General features: G+C 38.7%; 2 protein-coding genes and 1 long non-coding RNA gene across 26 annotated transcripts in view; 2 read left to right on the top strand and 1 right to left on the bottom strand.

Annotated features, from left to right (window-relative positions):
* The first annotated feature begins 918 nt into the window (after positions 1-918).
* LOC130151069 (uncharacterized) lies at positions 919-19,104 on the top strand. 3 transcript variants are annotated; one of them, XR_008822495.1, is made up of 6 exons: positions 919-1,086; positions 7,490-7,577; positions 8,212-8,346; positions 13,961-14,141; positions 17,098-18,179; positions 19,029-19,104. It is a non-coding gene; the product is annotated as an uncharacterized LOC130151069 (long non-coding RNA). The 3 variants fall into 3 exon arrangements; XR_008822493.1 differs by having other exon boundaries at positions 17,098-19,087; XR_008822494.1 differs by lacking the exon at positions 13,961-14,141 and having other exon boundaries at positions 17,098-19,087.
* SMLR1 (small leucine rich protein 1) lies at positions 1,054-5,452 on the top strand. 2 transcript variants are annotated; one of them, XM_056342745.1, is made up of 3 exons: positions 1,054-1,282; positions 2,209-2,280; positions 4,629-5,452. In XM_056342745.1, exons 1-3 carry the CDS (start codon positions 1,150-1,152, stop codon positions 4,781-4,783), a joined length of 360 nt encoding a protein of 119 aa, XP_056198720.1. In that variant the 5' UTR covers positions 1,054-1,149; the 3' UTR covers positions 4,784-5,452. The 2 variants fall into 2 exon arrangements, with proteins under 2 accessions (XP_056198720.1, XP_056198721.1); XM_056342746.1 differs by lacking the exon at positions 2,209-2,280 and having other exon boundaries at positions 1,061-1,282.
* EPB41L2 (erythrocyte membrane protein band 4.1 like 2) overlaps positions 11,275-19,404 on the bottom strand; it is a 123,750-nt gene continuing 115,620 nt past the window's right edge. For all 21 annotated transcript variants that reach the window (XM_056342723.1, XM_056342739.1, XM_056342729.1 and 18 more), the window contains 3 exons: positions 19,095-19,175; positions 16,218-16,356; positions 11,275-12,524 (listed from right to left, as the gene is read on the bottom strand). In XM_056342723.1, coding sequence (XP_056198698.1) covers positions 16,249-16,356; positions 19,095-19,175 — 189 coding nt within the window. In that variant the 3' untranslated portion in view covers positions 11,275-12,524; positions 16,218-16,248. The remainder of the gene's footprint in view (positions 12,525-16,217; positions 16,357-19,094; positions 19,176-19,404) is intronic.

The following is a 19,404-nucleotide window of genomic DNA, read 5'->3' as shown; positions in this document are numbered from 1 at the left end:
GTTCAGCTTGGTAGGTATTAAGAAAAAATCCTTACCATCTCTCAAATGCACATTAAATGAGCCAGATTTTCTTTTTCGTGTCATAACGAGCTGATGGAGCCACAAAGCCACAACGCCTAATGTAACCTGAGGCCTTCATTAGGCATCAGATTTGATAAGCCAAAGACTGAACGTTCAGGTAGACTAACCTGATCTCCAACAACCTGAAGCATGTCTCTGCTGGAACACAAGTACACGGGCAGGTCAAACAGTGAGATTCTGCATTGCCCCCAAGTGAAGTCAATGCAGCCTGCATGCAATAGCACTTCGGAGGTGTCAGGTCTACTGACCAGATGTTTTTACAAACCTGAAGGTGGAGGGGAGGGCTATAAAATGACTAATCGTCTTTTCAAACCGTTCAGTGCTTCCTAGACTCAGTTCTGCCATAGGCTGGTGGCCAGGTGGGAAAAACTGAAAATACTGAACACCTCAAGCCCAGTTATTTGAATGTTTAAAGGATTCTTGAATTCTTTGGCACATCTTGCCCCCCCCCCCCCCCCCCCCAGACCACATATTTTCAACTTTGCTAAAAAAAGAAACCTTCCTGAATGTCACTGTTCCGCAGCTGCTCTTAGGAAAAACTGCTGTTGGTACAGCAGCCACTCGGTCACTTGCTGCTTGCCTCAACGGTCTGGTCTGAAAATTCTTCAGAGCAGAGACCACGTGTGCCTGTGTGGTATGTGTAACAGGGTCTTGACCCTCAGAGAGCATGTGAGGTCTACTGTAAAATTAATAATGTATCTAGGAGGAGGATGCTTATTGTTCAGAATGGCCTGTACAACATTAGCAGATGACAGAACCCATATTGCTCTTAAGGCAGCAGCCTTATGTGTATTGAGCCCTGCCCGGCCCAGCATACCCAAAGGTTTCAAAGTCCTACATTACTTCAATATACACTTTTAAACTTTGTGGTTGAGTAACTTTGCAAGTGAACTCCAGTCCTACTGGGAATCACAGGCCTACACAAACAAACCAAAGTCCAAAAAGAGATAACGGTCTGAGCAAAGGGCAGAACGTGGACACAGGGGGAAAAAGGAAGAAAGCAGGGTAAGTAAGATCCACACTTGGAGATCTTAAGGATCTTGCTTAGCACGGTTGTTGCTGAGGAAAATGAGCATGAGTTACATCTTTTCGGTGTTTGTGAGGGAGCTGCCTGGCTACATTATCTTTGCTTGGATCTTTATGCCCGTGACTTTACTCCTGCTGCTGCTAATTGCCTACTTCAGGATCAAACTATTAGAAGGTGAGTCAGGATGTGGGGGCAATGAGTGGGTAGGCAGGCAAAAATTCTCATTCCACAGGCTACTGCTAGGCTTGTATCAGTAAGTAAACTGAAGAGAACTATAACCATAAACAATTTTATGAAGTTGCACTACATTTTAGACCATTTTCAATTTGAAAAATGTTAGAGGAATTTGTTTAGAACTTGGATTGAACCCTCACTTAAAACTCCATAGTTTTACATACCACACTATGGAATATTTTACTATACTACATTATAGAAGGGGCAACTAAGATGGAGAAAAAGAATAGGGTAGTTAAAGTATGGATCATTTTCTTCTGTGCTTTTACTGTGCAAGTCTTCGGTGAGACAGGTAACAGCGGTTACACCCTATAAGCAGTTGCTTATTGAGTACATGTCTGTGTTCTTTCAAAGGTATGTGTTTGCTTTTACTTTGTACCTAAATGTACATTTGTCGTGTTGCCTTTTCTACTTTAAAAGCAATTTATGCTCACTTCAAAAATCTGTCTTCAGAGTAATACCAAAACAAGCAACGCCTCCACCTAACTAAATGCACGGTGAGTGCAATGCACTGGGGTACTGCAAACTGAGGATGCTCGCAGACCCTGACTGGTGCTGCCCAGAGAAGACACTGGGATACAACTGTAACAAAAGGGAGTTTCCTTTAGAGGAGAAACCCCTGTATGTCAGACCATCCAGTTTTAATGGGATGATCTTCATGCCTTCCATGTTTGGGTGCCAGCTGCAGCAGGAGATTCACACGTGCTCTGCTGTTGTTTTAGGCTCCCAGCTGCCAAGGCCAGCCCTGGTGCACATTGAGAGTCCTTGGCCTTTCTTTTCCTCAGCCCTTCCAAAACACATTTTAAACAGATGCTGGGCTAAGCTTGTTCCTCAAATTAGCTGCCTTTTGAACCTCTTCTCCACAGGGAGTGTTGGGGGAGCTAAGATGACATCCTGGATTTCCTGTGTAAACTTCAGATGCTTCTCGGTACAGCTTGGTGAGGACCGTCTGGGACAATGGTCCACAATGCACACACTACAGGTTTCAGCTCCAGCAGCTCACCCATGATGTCAAAAGCAGACACTTGGCTGGGGCAGGCAGGACAGTCCTGACCACAGGGCTCAGCAGGTGGCAGAGCTCACCCCAAGCTGGCCCGAGGTGCACAGCCCAACAGCAGAAGGCTGGGTTTTCCCACCCCGGTGCGAGGCTAAGGAAGAACCCTTACCTGGATACCTAGATGCCAGATCAAGCACTGCAATGTGTACATTCGTTAAGTTTGCTGTATCCTGCAGTCTTCTGAAATCCTGAAAACTGGCCAACTTAACACAGTTCTAAAAGTAAGAAAAGCCACACATACCCAGAAACATAGAATGAGTTCACTTGCTATTTTGTATAACATCCAGACATTTAGACCCGAGGCTTTGACAGAGAGGGTGTTTGTTTCCTTACAAGTGTACACCACAAGTTACCTTCAGGCTGCTAAAACTCAAACATTTCCTGTTCAAGATGCTTCTAGATGCTGAATTAATCAGCGAGGGAAGCCTGTTCCGCATGCCTAACCCAGCTCTGCCTTCAGTTATAAATTATCCTTAAGGCAAGGTGGTGACAGTTTTTCACACACTAATAAACAACCACCAAAAAACAGTGTGGTGCCAAAGCATTGTACAATTCAGTATCTGTGAGAGGACAGGAAGGCTAGAGTACTGAGAGCGCTCTCTTGAAAACAGTTGAAATGGAAACTAATGAAATTATTGCACTAGACTTTGGATAGAAGCAGGGATTTTCCCTTTCAGGAAATAATCATGTGGTACTTAGACCATTAGTTTATTACAAAATAATACTAAGATGCTACTGAACTCATTCTTACCTGGCAATGCTCTTCCTTTCCTATTCCAGCTAGGATCAAGCAAAGCAGGAAAAGCAGGTGGGTTACAGATCCCATCAGATCAGGTATTTTGCTGGGGCTCAGACAGTAATTTCATTAAGCCAAAAGAGCCCACCTGAAAAAAACCACAGATGTTGGCATTCCTCCTGCAGGATCAACTGCTGAAACAAACTGGCCTGCTCCCTTCTGCAGTGCCCATCTCCTCCTTAGCTGTGCTTTTTGCAGGCCTGTAAATAATCTGCAGAACAAGATGCTAAATACTGCTTCTCTTAAAGCGTGGAATTTTTAGCTTTGATTTATAGTGAAGTGTAAGTAACGATTTCCTAAATTTTCTGAGATTAGCAATCAAGGCTCTAAGAGAGGTGAATGAAGTAGTTGGCAGACTAATTTGCAAAACAAATATTTCTTCTGTGCTTCTCATAACTAAGAAGGATGCTTGCAGGGACTCATCTGGCTGTTTAGTGCCTCAGGGAAGGAGATTCTCAGTCTGCAGATCACAGGTGTTTTGGCTGGAACTCTCAAGAGGATGTGAGATGAATTTCTGTCTGTTTAATACTTTGGGCATCACAGTCCCAGCTCTCCCTCCAAGCCCTTCTTTTGCTTGATCTGAAACTGCTACAGTCCAGCCTAGCACTTAGGCCTCCAGCCAACTAACACAAATCCTGAGCAGCTCTCCCTGTACAGGCAAGCAGAGACAGCTTCAGCTTGACCATCAGGTGAGCAAAGCAACTAAGAGAAAGGAGTCTGAGAACAGACTCCTTTAAACACCAACCTTCCCTCTGACAGAACTCAGCAATTCAGCAGGCTTTAGGTGCCTATTTCCTTAGATGTCTTTTAAAAAAATTTTTAAAAATAAATATCAAATTTGCATTACTAAAAGCAAGGCTGCTTTCTTTCATCGTCAAATAAGAATTTGATTTTCCTCTGTGCATCGAGACTCCATGTAAATATATCAAAACTCATTTTAGTATCAGCCCTTCAAGATTCCTTAAAAACAAAACTAAACCAAATAAACAAAACAGCACACATTTCTCCTGAACAGCTAATGATGACAAGGGAAGCTAATACCCTGTGACAAACTGTTTTATTCTAACTGGGCTTCTTTTTTATTTTTATTTTTTATTATTATTTTCAAGTACAAGCTAACTGCTCTCCTTGCTTTTGTTTAAGGATTTTATTCTGATTGAAAGCTGGTGGAGGAAAATGAGAATAGAGTATTTCTGTTGACGTCAATAGTTTGTGTCAGTACTTCGCTGGGCACGGGCACAGTCCCCATCTCACACTCGGAAGACTTTCTCCTAGGAACGTGGGCAAACTGATACTAACGTGCTGTTGAGGCACCTTCAATTTAGTAAGATTAGTTCTTACTAATATATGCCAGCTCTTTTTCTTTGTGAAAATTCACCACAGGAAATGAGCATGTTCTTATGGATTTTTGTGTTGTTTGGTCTATTTTTCAGTTAATGAGGAACTGGCCAAGGCACAAGACCCTGGCAATGTCCTCCTGAATTACCATGGCCGGTGGCAGCAACCCAGGAGATCTGGACAAAAAGAGAACAAATGCAAGAACCAAAGGACATTTAAGGGAGTCTCGTGTCTCAGGAAGCAAACTTAAAGCCAGTACTCAGCTCTGCAGATTTAAAAATCACCACCTGTAGGTAAATACCACAGAGAAAAGCAAAACAAAGAGAAGAAATTAGTTCTGTGCCATACAAATGAAACAGCTGCTGCCTTCAAAAAGGTCTTGTAACAGTCTGACTTTCTCACATGAGGCCAAGTAAGCCGTACTTTATGCAACTCATCGGACACCAGAGACCTCCTGCAACATACTGGATTAGTTCCCTTACATGACACAGGATTTGTGGGGAGGGAAAGCACTTTGCTCACTAGCCCTCCCCTAGCCTAGAGAAGAAAGCTATACGACAAGCTCCTGAGAGAGCTGAGCTGGTGTATACAAGGCAGGCAGTCTTACTAAATTGAAGATGCATAAACAGCAAATTCATATTGAGCACTGACATCTAGGAAATTGAGAAGGGCGGTGAAGGGAAACTGCCTTTTTTATTTGCTTGTATACTTTGGGAAATATTATAGGTTTTGTAAAGTATGCTTTCCACAGAATTTGGAAGCAAAATATAAGAGTGATGGGAAACAAAAGGACTTCTCTGCTGACTTGACCATGTCAAATTTTGAAACCATGAAAAGATTGTCAGTATTCTGTAAACCAGTTATTATTCTAGTTTATAGGACAAATGGATCATTTTTCAAATAAAAAAAAAAAACATAAGTATGGAGTTTTCTTTTTTTTGTGTGTCATTTGTCACACATTAAAAAAATCTACACACACACACACCTGCCCCCATTAGCTGTAGATGTACAATTTTTAGTTCATCTCAGATTGGCTGTGGCAGATGGCCTACAAAAAAGCAACTCAAACTGTTTGAAAGTATTATTGCCTTTTGGCTTCTCTGTTTCTGGCTCTCAAGGTTAAACCCAAACTGAGGAAGAATGAGAAGTGACTATCATTGCTGTCCCCGATATTAACTGTCCCTAACTGCCAGCAATTGCTGTCTGCAATTACCTTTCATTATAGCTGTTTGTCATTACCCACCCTGCAAGAACAGAGTGGATAATGCCTTGTCTGAGATTATGTGTGGTTTTGCAAAATTTCAGTTCTCATAGACTTTTAAGAACTCTTTTGAATCATTTTATAAAACACAAATAAGGCCATGACCACAGGTTTAAGGAACACTGTAATTTATCAAAATCTATGAGAGGAAAACAGGAGTCAAACCAGCAAGTACCTTTACTATATGTAACAGTCCTCTCTCACATTTTAATACTATCCGATTTTTAAAAATAGGTGATTCATCACAGTGGTTTACATTTATGCAAATCACATAGAATAATACATTGTACTGAAGAGGTGAAGAGCCAGTTGTTTGTTACCTGGAAAGAGCTGCCTCTACACTTGTATAATAAAAGTAAAGGTTAGGATGTTTAAATGCAAATACCTCTAATTAGATCTAGTAGTCTCTATTTAGGTTCCCAAAAGAATTACCTATGCCTGAAACTGCAAAGTACTTTGTAGTTCCATTTGAAATCAGCAGAAGGTGCTGAGTGGGAAAAGCCAGGGATTAGAAATCTCAGCACTAACATAAACAGCAAAAGCTAAATACAAGATATACATGCGGACTTTGACTTCAAAGGTTTGCTGTAAGAGAACCACAGCAAAACCCAGACGAGCAAAGATAGTAAAAACAAGTTTATCTCAGCCAGCTGGCAGGGCAATTTGCAGATCAATTGCAGGGCTCTCTGCCTCCAGCTGGCAATTCACGCCAGATGCCCATTAACGTGTTCTCTGTGTGTTTCAGGATGTCCCATCTGCAATGGTGCCAGAAGTGCTTTTCCAATATTTTGCAATCAAAAGGCTGAAAACACTTCTGATTTTACTTCATATAAACTTGTTCTTCCCAGTAAGAGAAAAGCGTGCAGTCCTTTAGCTCTTCAACTGCACACCAGAAATGTCATTTGACTAGCAACAAGCCTGATGTGTTTCAGACAGCAAAAGGAATGAAGCACTCCAGAGGCAGCTCTCAGGTTGGCACTCACCACAGCTCCCTGCCACCCGGCTGCTGAGTGGCTACTCGGGACACTGGGGAGCCCCTGCTCCCCGAGCTCCTGTCATACCTGGGCTTCTACATTGCCTGGCACGCCTAGTACAGCACAGTCCAAAGCAGTACACACTTTCTTTACATCTAGTACAGCCAGAGCTAACTGTAAAGTCTCAAAAGGTCTTAATATTGGCCTGCTCCTACCTCTACTCAACTCTGTTTTTCTACTCTAAGCGCTGGCACTAAGCAAACAAAATACAGCTGCTCTCATTGAAAGATCCATTATGATCCCATGAAAGCAGTGATGATGGGAAAGAATGTGATGCTTTGTTTCATTTTTAATGCTTCTAAGCTTAGATCTATGCCATTATATAAAGAATTCAAGGTTTACTGAAAAAATAATAAGACAGTTATTATGCAGTGTCAGAAGTGTATTTATGAATACTTACGTGACACAGCGACTGACACACCAAGATGTAACACATGAAGATTGTTAAGAAAAATGGTCTCATGTAGCTATTATTAACAGACATAAAGTTCTGTTCTTCTGGTTACACAGTTTCTTCAATGTCAATGTTCCTGTAGGCTGTGATGTTAAAGATCAAAACCACCGCAGACAGTAGAGATCCAAAAGTTAAAGCCAGGTATAACATGGTATCTAAGGAAAGAGATCTGAAAGTTTGATTTTAATGATCCAACCCTGCTTACAGCTGCCCAGCCTAGAAAAAACGTCGTACAGAATCAGTGAGCCTGACCTACTGGCTTCCTGCCACGACTCTGCTCCGTACCTCGCCAGAGGTAGGTTATTTCATCATTTGCTGTGTAAGTGTCCAACAGCTTCCTCAGAAGCAGCTGGTATAGAACCTTGCAACACACAGGACTGACTGCCAAATGATCTGGTATCCTGTGCTATGGAACAGTTCATGTTTTCCCACATATTTCTTAGAGAACAAATTTTTGCTTTCTAAATAGACCAGCAGCTTTGAAGAGAAAGTGTGTGTTCTTCAGCCACACCGTTACCTGAGTACATGAACTTCTGTGATATTGATATCTTTTAAGAAAACTTCTAAATACTTTCTGTAATATATTCTTTCCTCTTCTTTTATTAACTACAATCTACACAATCCTTTGCAGGGAAGTTAGATAGCTGCTGCAGAGATTTGACTTTTTACATTTAAGGAAGTGCTGCCAACAGAAAAGTGGTGATCTTGGATACTGTCAGAATTGTAACACCTTCTGACATCCTCCCCCCTCAGTTCCAAACACCCATTGCACCACCACCCAAGAAAAGATTGGCCTGGGCCACATGTAAAGATAGAGAACTGAAGTTCAGCAAGGCTTACCACAGCATAAAACTGATTTTGTTGATTTCACAAAATGACTGAGAATAGAGAGATTTAAAATGTTGAAAGGTGATACCATTCTTTAACAGCACTTTACTGTAAAATGGTGGTATGGATTCCAAAGACGACACTATATAGATACTCTGGATGCCTTTCACGCAACTACTTACTGAGCCGTACTTGCCAAGATGTAGGAGGATCTGATGTTCAAGACTCAGTAACAGGTAATGAAAACCCTCAGGCCTTGCTGTTTTCAGTTCTGTTAATGAATAATGTCAAGGAATACCTCTGTTTTCATGCCATTAGCATGAATTATACCATGGTATCTTGCATAATTCCTTCACAAAGCAAAAAATATATATTTAAATAACACCATAGAACTAAGCCTTTGTCTAGATAAATTTTAAAAACTCTTTCTAAATATATATGAAAACAGTGATTGCAAGGAAATAACTTGTCTTCAATTATTGTTATCACTAAGGAGTCATCTGTCTTCCTGTCACCAGCAATAAATAATACCAAGCCAGGGTTCCAATCCATCTACAACCAGGAAACCTGTTTAAAACCTTCCTGCCTATCTATGATTGCTTCCTTCTCACTTTCCAGAACAGAATATAAAGTCTCAACACTTAAGTAGGAAAGGTGCAGAGAAAGATGATAAGAATGATAAAGAATTGTGGAACAGCTTTTGGCTGGGGAATGACTTAAGAGAATTACTGTTAGGTCTCTTCTAATATCTGCACTGGTGCTATCAAATGAAGCTTGCAGACGCAGGTAAAAGAAAAGAAAGGTGTTTTTTCCTTAAGACACATGGAATAGTGAAAATGCCTGCCAGATGGATTTTTTAAAAAGGAGTTAGCCAAAAATCCACAGAGGCCAATAAATATGAAAGACTGATAGATCAGTACGTCTTTGAAAATTGCTGAAAACTGGAAGAATATTTGGGCAAGTACTACTTTCCAGACAGCACTTATTCTTGCACACCCCTCTAGGCAACTACCAGTGGCTTCAGAGGCATGAATCTGGGAGCGTTAGTCACTGAGCCTGGCCCACTATGGCCACTCATAGATACTTACCTCCAAAAACGCTTGTAGGATTTGCTTCATGCCAGAGTAATTTAACACTTACAGGTACCAGCAGTATTTCTAATGCTTGTAATTCATACTAATATCACTAACCCAAGTGCAGTATATAAAAACCCCAAACAACTGAGCAGCCTGAAAGTCAAAATAGTTTCAAACCTTCCAGAAGTATAGTCAGGTTAACCAGTGCAGGATACCAACTGCTCCAAGAGGCCCACTTCCATGGTTAACGTGCCCAAAAGCAAGAAAGCTTCCACTGCATCCTGGCCAAGGGTACAGTTAGTTGTTGTTCTGGTCACTATTAAATCTCTCAAACTCTGACCTCTGTCATAGTATTTCGTTTATTTTATTCCATCTATTTCAGTTCTACTGTGGCCAAACCAAAAGCTGCCACTTAGCCTGAGTCGTCAAATAGAATACTTCAAGAAACATTTTGCATTGTAGTTGCTCATTACTTTGAAAAAGAATTTTTTTTTTTTTTTAAGTCTGTCACCAGAGTTGCTTTTTTGTCCTTTATGAAACCTTAATCTAGGAAACAATCTGTAAAACAATTCCAACATTATTATGAATCCTTAGGTAATCATGATTAAAAAGAAAGACGTATTAAGTATTTTTGTGTAGGATCCACATCACTCACTTTTCTAATCATTTAAGCAGAATTAATTACTGGAATATCTTCTTATTAAATGAGATTGTAATTGTATTTGAAATTGCCTATTTATTATAAAGCCAGCTTGTGAAGTGCCTTGAGAACAACTGCTGCATGTTGCAGTTTTTGTTACAGATACATAATGTAAAAAAAAAAAAGTAACAATGAAAACTCATCAGAATTGCACAATATTACAGAACGTTTGAATAATTACATACAACCAGAATCTGTAAAAACTTGCCTGGTTTTAGGACTGATCACACTTAGGGCTTATGTTTTTCTGCATGACAATGTTTGTTTAATTAGCACATGTGTAATCAATGGAAGTGATAGTTATGCACAAGCTATGCTAACCTGAAAGCACTATTAATTTTTCCCTGACAAAAGGTTCTGACTAGTATTTGAAGAAATACAGCTCTCAGCAGAAGTAATATTATTTTCAAGAACATTATATTTGCAGTTTTTAGAATTAAATACAATTGCAATAAAACCCAATATTGATCTAGTGTCTAACATATCAGAAACATCCAAATCAGTAAGGAATTGAAGCAACACTCTTTCCCCCACCCCATCAAACAAGTTCTGCAACTAATACTACACCCATATCAGAAATACCTAAAAGATTTCATAGAGCTGCTTCTTACACACTTTTGCATGAAATACCTATTAAGACATCTCCCTAAATGCACGTACCTCTATTTTGACCTCCACTAACATATCCCAAACTTGCCGCTTCCTTGACAACCTCCTTACTCATGCACAGTGTTGTGGCAGTGTTCTTAAGTTATTAAGCTGGGTGAGGTCCTCTATCCCCTTTTGAAAGGCAGAATGTCTCTGGTTTTGAAGATAAGCAAGTAAGATTTTTATCTGGTATTTTTCTGGGTAACACGGGATGGAGTTGAGAATGCCTATATGCACACAGAAATCAGTATCTTGGTTACTGTTGTCTTGTGTTACCCAAATTCTATGAAGCCGAAACTAATATGAATTTCTGTTAAGCAAGCATGCTGACAGATGGCAGCAATCTAAACTGAGAATAGCACCAAAAATATATCACTCAGAAGTGAAAAAGAACGTCGTGATTTGTTCTGTTACTTGAAGACCATAGCACATCCTAACTCCATGACTACTTCCAGACTGAGGGGCATTTTAACTTGCGCTGTGCTGTCCAAATCTTGTCTATTTTGGCATCTGAAGATTTGCTCTCTGAACCAGGATGCTTTGGAAGATGTCTAAAAAACACTGATACTTTAGTATCAGTATTAGGAGCCAGGCAATTGGGCCACCCTTCTGGTAACCCTGGAGACTACTTGTATTAATCCCTGCTTTTCAAGGTCCTGTGGCCTCTAGAACTGCACTTCTCATAAGTGATTTGCTCACTTTAAGTATCTTCCAAGTTCATGTCTGAGTGCCAAAAGTCATACAGAGAATAAACAACTTTATTTTATAACAGAATTACAGAAAGCAAAATATCACTTAATACAACTTCAAGCTGCTATAAATCTAATTTGGCTTTTTAACTATACACAGAGTTGACAGCAAAAAAACCCCCACAAACATACAACCCCCCCGTGAGAACAAAATAAAAATAAAATCCAAAATAATTAACAGGTTTTTTCAATGGCAGTCTCAAATGATGGTACTGTCTTATTACTTCATGAATGGAGTCCATTGAACACTTTCACTCAGTATCCTAAAAACCTGCGATAACCATTAGATGAAGCATCTGAAACATATACCTTCTCAATAACAGAAAAGTCAGTTTTAACATGGAGACAGTGAGGTTTAATAGAAAGCAAGCATCCTACATGTGTTCAAATTATGGAAGTGTTGAAGTTGGGACACAGTAAGAAAAAAAGCACTAAGGTTTTAAGCTGCCTAGATCATCTCTTGTTGGAAGACGAGAAAGACATTTTGTTCTTCCTTCTTTCCTTATCTGGAATGCTGCAGACAGCAAAACGTCTGCAAAAAGTTGAGCATTGGCACCAAAGTGCATAAAGAACACAGTGCTCAGTCAGAAGAAATGTGTCTGCAACTCCTTCTCCTCTATAGACTGCTACACCATCTCTGCTCCACAGAGAGGAGACCCTTAGAACAGAAAGAGTTACAGAGATATCAGTATAAAATGTATCCAAAGAAATATATTTTTTCAAATTTTAGGAAATGTTGTATATTTATAAAAATCTTTGTTATGTGATACCATATATTTACCTGAATAATCTGAAAAAAAATAATCTGTAAATTACTCCTGTAAGAGATTTCACTTGAGATATTTTGAAAAAACTATATCTAAATTAGTAAAGATCTCCCTTTCTGCACAATTACCACCAGTTCCAGTGAACAATACTTTCCAGACTTTTTTTGTCCACTTTCATACAATTAAGAATCAGCTTCAGAAGTACAAGTATTTGTGCAAAAGAAGATCACACCCTCTAAAACTTCATGTAAAAAAAAAAAATATCTAAGATTGTTAAGAAGTGGTTATAAAAATAAACAAGAAAGATTGTAAGGGAATATAGACCAAAGATGTTAAAATGGAGTTTGGTATTGGCATGTAAGTCTTGAACATCTGGTCATCATTGCTAGTCTTGGTGAATTCGGTAAAGTAGTGATGACTTGGAATGATTACAGTTCTTCATGGTCACGATCACGGTCAGTATCATTTTTACTTCTGGAAGAAAAAGGAGGGGGAAGATTACATAAGCTTTCATAATGGATACTATGTGACTGTCACATCAGAGTCAAGAAGTCTTTTTTTCCATATAGGTATTTTGGGGGAAGGTTATTTCCTAAAAACATGTTCCATTAACTGAAGCCCCCTTCGATCACGAGGTAAATAGTAATTCAGTTTCTGTCAGTGTTTTCCTTGTTTTAGTGTATTTATTCCCTCCCCAAAATTATCACTGTATTTTAAAAGTCAACTCTTGCACAGTTTACTGAAAATTTTAATCCACAATCTAGTGCATAAATAAAAAAATAAGTTCAATTGTTCAATTAATCCTTCAGAATCAGAGTGTAATGTGTCTCACTTTAATTTAGAGAAAAAAAGTCTGCAAAAACAATGCTACCATAGTCATCAGGGCAGAGCTTTCATCACCTTAGAAACAACTAATCAAAATCCATGGCATGAATCCATTGCCCAGACACAACTGCCTAGAGCTGTTTCTGCAGTCCCACCTGCCCCTCACTGATACAGGAGGGCATAGGGCCCTTGATCAGGGGTCCTCAAACTGTTTAACCAGGGGGCCGGCGCGCGGATGCAGTGGCAGGCAGCCATCTGCGGCTGCTTGGTTTCCCCCCCCAACCCCCGGCGGGGGGGGCAGGGGGGTCTGTAAATCCCGGGGGCCGGATTGAGGACCCTGGGGGGCCGTATCCAGCCCTTGGGCCGTAGTTTGAGGACCCCTGCCTTTGATGGTCCAAGCTGCAGACAGATATTCAAGGCACTTCAGGTGGCCCGTGTATAGACAGCTAAACTTTTTCCTTCACGTTTAACTATAAGGCATTATCAAAGTCACCAGATCTCAAATACAAGAGCAGCGTGGTGAAATGCCTTCATATTAGTCCTCTTTAACTCTCTCACAAGCATTTCAGACCAAGAGCTATAAAGCAATCGGCAAACTCACATAACATCTGACACTCCGATATATTGCAAACAACATTCCACAACCTACATATTTCTCAGAAAAAACACCCTCAGCAGAATTATTTGATTGTTTTTTCTGAATAAAATCTTTACATAGTTAAACATTTGATGAAGGAACAGAATCAACTTTACAGCTGGTCACTAATACAGAAATGTGGTGCAAACCTGCTAAGATTGTTTCTTCCTCCCATGACACAGTCCCTTTATGAAAGATGGAATTAAATATATGGGATAGATTATGTTGAAGATCAATTTGAAAGATATTTTTCTGGATTAAGGTAGCATGAAGAAACTGGCACACTCTGCACAAATATAACAGAAGAGGCAATCCCTGCTCCCAAGTCCTTTAAATTCATACTGATTAATAATAAATGAAAAATGTGATGGTAGCGCATATTATAATAGCAAATCCTTGCAAATCAAAATGATCTGTTCTGCTGTCACAGTGTATCTTTCTGCCCTAGATTCTGCTATGTAAATGCTGAAAATACAAGAAGGATGGTTTGAGCGTACGTGTTTAACGTTGTTGTGTACCAAGGGACCAGAGAAATTACTGAAACCGCAGGCATTCTCCTTGCTACAAACTAAAAGCTCTCTCAAAAGAGATGTGGATCTTTCCAAGCCCTTCTGGAGCATTTATGCGATGTAAGGACTCATCCACGCTTCCCTACCTCACAATTCAGTAGAATTCCATGTCCTCTTTTGTGATTTAAAAACAAAGCTGAAGCATATATGCTATACCCATTTTCAGTGTCACTAAGCAACAAAGCTACAAAACAAATCCAATGGAACAGTGAAATAAAGGTACAGTGAAAAAACATACTGAGATTTGTGCAGAGTCCCTAATTTTCGTTACATTTCCTCAATCCACCCTCATAAACAATCTCCCCTTTGTTATTTCTACAGTTTATAACATTACATGTTAAATAAATTTAAAAAGTATTAGTTATTAATATCCAGGTGAGTGTTGACCTAGCACTTCCAAAATTGATCCATGTTGTTTTCCTGGTTTGTACAGTTGTAAGCAAAAGTTATTCATTCCACTTTCAAACACACAATAATCTGACCAAAACTGAAGACTTTTTCAGGGGGCAGCTCAAACTTAGCTCCACTGTGATGTAAGACTTCCAGCATTAGTTTCTCAGCAATCTCAGAGGAAACTGGCTAAAAGGTAATTTATAAACTTCCATAACTAGGAAGAAATTCTTCACTGTGAGGCTGGTGAGGCACTGGAAGGGGTTTCCCAGAGGAGCTGTGGGATGCCCCATCCCTGGCAGTGTTCCAGGCCAGGCTGGATGGGGCTGTGAGCAACCTGGTCTAGTGGAAGGTGTCCCTGTCCATGGCAGGGGTATTGGAACTAGATGATCTTTAAGGTCCCTTCCAACCCAAACCATTCTGTGGTTGTATGATTCTATAATATCTAGAAGCCTCCTGAAGCTGCAGGATGAAGTTTATGACAGGTATCTTACCTTTGGTAAAAAACTTCATTGATACTAAGGGAATGCATGCCTGTACAGGACCTAGAAGTCTTTTTTACATGGGCTGCAACCACCGTTGTATAAATTACTGAACCAAGGAAATAAGAATCATGACAACTCTAATTTCTTTAAAAAATAGAAAATGTGTTTCTTTTACCTTTTCTCCCCCTACATTAACATTGATCAAAATGCATATTAAAAGCTTAAATTTGTACTAAAACCAGTTCTCCCTCTCAAAATGCGCCAGTAGCACCTCTGCTCTTTAGCCAAATACACTCATCAGCAGAAACTAAGATGTCTCCCAACAAAGACTTGAAACATTGCTTTTTAAACTATTTATTTTTTAATCTCTCCCATTGTTAATTAACCATTCCAAATGAAGCCTTTTCCTTCAATATGAATCTACAGTTAAAAAAACCATCAAGTTTGAAAAATCTGAAGTTTCAGTTTCATGACATCAATCAGTGTGACAAGCAAAAGAAATCTGAAGCTTTATACATCCGAATAGTTATTGAGCTTTAAGACATAAGCCTATAACCAGTGCAACAGCAAATTTATTCAGTGTTCATTCTGATCTATCTATTGAATACATCAAGTAAAGCGTGTGTGTGTGTGTGTGTGTGTGTGTTTGTTTTTAGTTTTTTTATTTCTAGAAATGAGGGCCTGAAACTGACATTCCTTCAAATACCGCTTTCAACTGCTAAGAGGCTTTAAAACTTGAGTTTGCAGTGCATTTACCTCCTTGCCTGGGAATATGATAAAAGGTTAATTATTTCATTGTGCTTAGGATCAAGAATTAGCTGATTAAGTTAAAATGCCCAAGTGTGCCCTTTTCGCTACTGAGAACTTCACATAGTCTTCCCACTAAACAAGCAAGATTTAAGGCAAGGACTGTAATTGTACATGTAAACACAAAAATGTGACACATTCTTCACATTTTGCAGAAAATGCCCAAACTCACATCAATATAAACAACTTGACCAAACATGGTAGGAAATGCCAAGAGAGCACTGTGACAAAACTGGGAGACATATACAGGAAAATTTGCAATTAAAATTAATGTCAGATTGGACTTAAGATAAGCATTCTTACACTAACAGCCTACTGTTAGCACCTCTTTCAACTCACCATTTTGTGACAGTACATATCAAAGACACTCCATATTTTTTCAAGCCTTTTATTACAGTATGCAACAAAAAACTGATGCTTCATTTTCCTACATTAATTATACACATAAGCTTACCTGAAGTATTTGCTTCAGGGCATTTTTGATTTTACTTTTCATCTTCCTCAGCAAGTTCAGTTTCTTTGTGCACCACCACTCTTGTGACAGACATGTCAGGGTGCTGTTCTTTGGCTTCTTTGATTGCCTGTGCCAGGGCCTGCAAATGTATTCGAAATATGTAACTCAACACCAGCAAAAGGACATTCATGTGGGGTCAAGAGAATGAGAGAGTAGTATTGGAAATTTTGGTTATAATTGTTCAGAACTTTAAAGTCTTGAACTTCAGAGGGCTCAGGGGTAAAAAAAACCACAACCAAACACCCAATAAAAACCCAAAACCAATCAACCCCCAAACCACAAAAAAACAACCAAAAAAGAAGAAAGAATCCACTATGCTAAAAATTAACCTAAATTTCCAGGAAGTAACAAATAACCATAAAGTTATTCTGTAACTTTTCTAGCTCATTCCAGGATACAGTAAGTTTTCTTACATCGCAGAAGTTTTTGAGCTTCTGCAACAGATCTAGCAAATAAAGACTTCACAAAAAAGACTTCAGAAAAATAACAGTTCCCTTCTGTTTCCAGAGTAAAATGGAAAGATAATTTGGAACATATAATTATGGTACTGAAACTCTGAAAGAAGGTCATAACAGAAATTTCTTCCTTAGCCCCAGAATCTCCATTTTCTCCTTTTACTAGTTTAAGAGAACCTTCTCTAGCTTAACTCAGGGAAGCGTAAATGCAAGTATTATTAAGTCTCTCATAATCGCTCTTCCACATTTTATGAAATTTTATCTTCTTAAGAGACGTACCAATATACACAGCTGGCAGTTGCACTAGATGATTGTTGTAACTCCCTTCCAACTTAAATGTTCTGTTCTATTCTGTTCTACACAAGGCTTTACAGTCAACCACAGAAGAGCACTCTCTGAGGCAGAACGGGAGAAAGAGCACCTGGGACCTTCTGTTCCTTCCCCTGATCTAAATCTTATTTCACAGAGCTATTTACTGTTGGAACCCAACACAAGAAAAAAATAGAAGAAACTGGAAGGCATTCTGAGACAACAGTAATCTCAGTGTTCACCTTAATATCAACCAGAACTGAAAACCCCTGAATATACTATAAGGAGCCAGAAAAATATAATGCAACAAAAAGGATTATCTTAATTTAGAAAACTGACAATTTCCCCGAGCCACAGGTGGTAAGTGGGAGAAGAAATAACTAACTCTGAAGAGAGACTGGAAACACCAACATTAGCCACCTTATATATTACATGATAATGAGTTTGAAATCCTATTAAGAAAATAGGTACAGAAGAACACACAGTGTGCATTGGTACAATACTGATGTTTGTTGATGTATTAATCCTGAAAATTCTTTATTAGTTTGTCTTTTACAATATGCCAAGTGCAATCTCTGTAGTAAAATGAGGATTTAAAAGAAAGCGGCTGTTGAGATTTAAGAATTAGCATTTATAATCAAACCATAAACGATGAAAAACCTTAAGTCTCTAACTGTTAAATTACAAGTAATACAAGCATTTGTATTCTGAAACTCAAAAATAAAATACTATTTTCCTGTTCAAAACTGTTCTAGTGATGTAGAAAGCTAAAAGAATAAACATCCAGCATGTAGTTTGTGCATTTAAAGCGCTCCACACCCACTGAAGAAAAAGTGGTAGAGATTTCTTTAAATCTCTTAAAAGCTGCTCACTGCTGCTTTAAACGTCAGTGATTGAAATAATATTTTGTACTTCCTTTTTTATAATTTCATTTTTTTACTTCACTACCCACTTATAACAAAGAAGGGCTTAGAGAATTGTCTGGTATACTAAAAGTATCGTGTGACCTTTCCAGATGTCAGAAGTGCACTGAACGTGTGACAAGGCAAACAAGAGCCATTCCTGATGATGAACAGCCCTGTCATTTAATTATGAGTTTCAAGAAGAGATTCAAGTTGTCAAGAGCCACTTTCTGGAGGTAAATCAAAATGTGAGATTAAATTCCCCGAGAGCTCTCAGTATATTACAATTAAGAAGTTAAATTAAATCTTGTTATGTTGATTTGTCTAACTTTTATAAAGTTAGAATTAGATTCAATGCAACTTTATGTAGAAGGTAGGCTTTTCTATTTGAATTACCCAGTGACTGTTGATCAACTTTGTTACTGTAGTTTCTTAGATGAAAAACAAAAAAAATTGTGTAATCATCACTGCAAAAAATAGATAATTACAATTTCTCAATTATTTTCCCATGTACTGCTTAAATTCAGCCTTCTTAATTGGGCAAATAGAAGTGATTTTAACCTCAGTTTCTGAGACATCGTAAAATACTGCTTTGGTATTGATAGAGGTGAAAGGTACTTACATAAGATTCCACAGATCAGCAATTACTTCTGTTATACATAATTCAATAAATACAAGTAAAAAACTATTTTTTAAATTTAAGCAGCTGATGCTTTAATGTATTTCAAAGCTTTCAGTCAAAATGAGTGCTGTATTCGATGTTGCTGACACAACACAGTAGAGACTCCCATCTATCCAGATTAATGTATCAAAATAAGATTATTTTAGTAATGCTTTTCCTTCCAAATGGCAAAAGCGGCACTAAATAAACTGTGTCTTCCAAAAAAAGCAATCCCTTTAAAAATAATAAGAAATCCATTCACATGATCTATGCTGCAAAGTTACAAATGCTGGGTTTCTTTCAGTTATATTCTAAATGCTCCTTACTCACAAAACACAACTGCTTAACTATTTTGCCACAATTAACAGTCTCAGGGTCCTTCTATGTCCTCTTATTCGACTTCTCTACGTTTCTCTTATTTCAGGTTTCTGAAACACTGCCTAGATCTCACTGAACTACAAAAAGCACATGGTATTAACAGCTTACATACCTCATCATGGTCAATATCTGCATCTCCAGTAATGACAATGCGCTTCTCAATTCTTGTTTCTGATACTCCACCTTTTACCATCTAGAGATGGTACAAAAAAGGGAAGAAACATTCTTGTAATTATTCCATATAGCCAGAAAGCACTCATTTCTATTGCACTGAAGCACATAAATTTCTATGACTGAGTTGCAATTAGTAGTAAATATTCTCAGTGCTAAATCACCCTTGCATTTTTCAGTTATGCAGTTAGTCACATTCTAGAAATTGCTAAACTTGGTAAAACCAAGCAATAGAGAATTCATTCTGTTAC

Source organism: Falco biarmicus, chromosome 6 (assembly GCF_023638135.1).
Source record: "Falco biarmicus isolate bFalBia1 chromosome 6, bFalBia1.pri, whole genome shotgun sequence".
NCBI classification, from domain to species: domain Eukaryota; kingdom Metazoa; phylum Chordata; class Aves; order Falconiformes; family Falconidae; genus Falco; species Falco biarmicus.
Note: the sequence above shows the minus strand (reverse complement) of the source record. Positions and strands in the feature narration are given on the sequence as shown.